The 1,343-nt window shown below is 66.2% G+C and overlaps 1 protein-coding gene across 1 annotated transcript in view; it reads left to right on the forward strand.

Moving 5' to 3' along the window:
- Positions 1-1,343, forward strand: part of LOC146601466 (voltage-dependent P/Q-type calcium channel subunit alpha-1A-like) — a gene marked incomplete at its 3' end in the record, with an annotated part of 6,813 nt that overhangs the window by 3,190 nt on the left and 2,280 nt on the right. The window contains exons 2-5 of the mRNA XM_085305323.1: positions 32-192; positions 301-441; positions 693-894; positions 970-1,134. Coding sequence (XP_085161449.1) covers positions 32-192; positions 301-441; positions 693-894; positions 970-1,134 — 669 coding nt within the window. The remainder of the gene's footprint in view (positions 1-31; positions 193-300; positions 442-692; positions 895-969; positions 1,135-1,343) is intronic.

Genomic DNA, 1,343 nt, shown 5'->3' on the forward strand with positions numbered 1-1,343 from the left:
ACCCTGTCCCGTCCCGTCCGCCGCCCTCCAGGCCGTCTTCGACTGCGTGGTGAACTCCCTCAAGAACGTCCTCAACATCCTCATCGTCTACATGCTCTTCATGTTCATCTTCGCCGTGGTGGCCGTCCAGCTCTTCAAGGGCAAGTTCTTCTACTGCACYGACGAGTCCAAGGAGTTCGAGAAGGACTGCAGGTAGGGCCTGCCGTGGGGACGCCTCCGGCCACCGCGGGCGACGGAGACGCGGCCGGGCTCTGCCGGGACCTGTCCCCGCCTTGGTCCCATCGCGCTTTCCCACCGCAGGGGGGAATATCTGGTCTACGAGAAGGACAACGAGGTGAAGGCGCAGAAGCGGGAGTGGAAGAAGTACGAGTTTCACTACGACAACGTGCTCTGGGCTCTGCTCACCCTCTTCACCGTGTCCACGGGAGAAGGCTGGCCGCAGTAAGGGCGTGGGACCTCCCCGAGCTTCGTGGGGGCCCACCAGCTGTCTCCCACGCGGGGGCGGGGGGCACTGGGSTCTCACCTGGGTTTAAGCCTAGAGGAGCACGTCCTGGTGGACCGAGCCCCGGTTTGGACGCCTGGCTCCTGCAGGACCAAGAGCCGTGTGGGGYTGGACCGCGCTGGGGATGCCCGGGGGGTCTCGCACCTCCCCGYGGCTTCCCCACCCCGTCTCTGCTCTCGGCCCACCGCAGGGTCCTCAAGCACTCGGTGGACGCCACCTACGAGAACCAGGGCCCCAGCCCGGGCTACCGCATGGAGATGTCCATCTTCTACGTGGTCTACTTCGTGGTCTTCCCCTTCTTCTTCGTCAACATCTTCGTGGCCTTGATCATCATCACCTTCCAGGAGCAGGGGGACAAGATGATGGAGGAGTACAGCCTGGAGAAGAACGAGGTGCGCCGCGCGCCAGCGCCCCGGCGGGACCTGGAGCGGGGGGACGCGTCCCACGCTGTGGTTTCCCCCCCGCAGAGGGCCTGCATCGACTTCGCCATCAGCGCGAAGCCCCTGACGCGCCACATGCCCCAGAACCGCCAGAGCTTCCAGTACCGCATGTGGCAGTTCGTGGTGTCCCCTCCCTTCGAGTACACCATCATGGCCATGATCGCCCTCAACACCATCGTCCTCATGATGAAGGTGGGTGCTTGGGGCGGGCCGGGCCGGGCCGCGGCGGCGTTTCCGTCCCTGGGGTCTGCCCCTGCTCCCCGTCCCACCGCTGTCCTCCAGGACCCACCCCCGTCCCCTGGACCTGTCCCCGCTCCTTGGGAGCCGCCTTGGGACCCCTTCTCGTCCCCGCGCCCCAGGACCCATCTTGTCCCATAGGACCTGTCCCGTCCCCTTGGGGC

This window comes from Rhea americana, unplaced genomic scaffold (genome assembly GCF_003343005.1).
Source record: "Rhea americana isolate MKP2758 unplaced genomic scaffold, rheAme1 scaffold_1017, whole genome shotgun sequence".
Lineage (NCBI taxonomy): Eukaryota > Metazoa > Chordata > Aves > Rheiformes > Rheidae > Rhea > Rhea americana.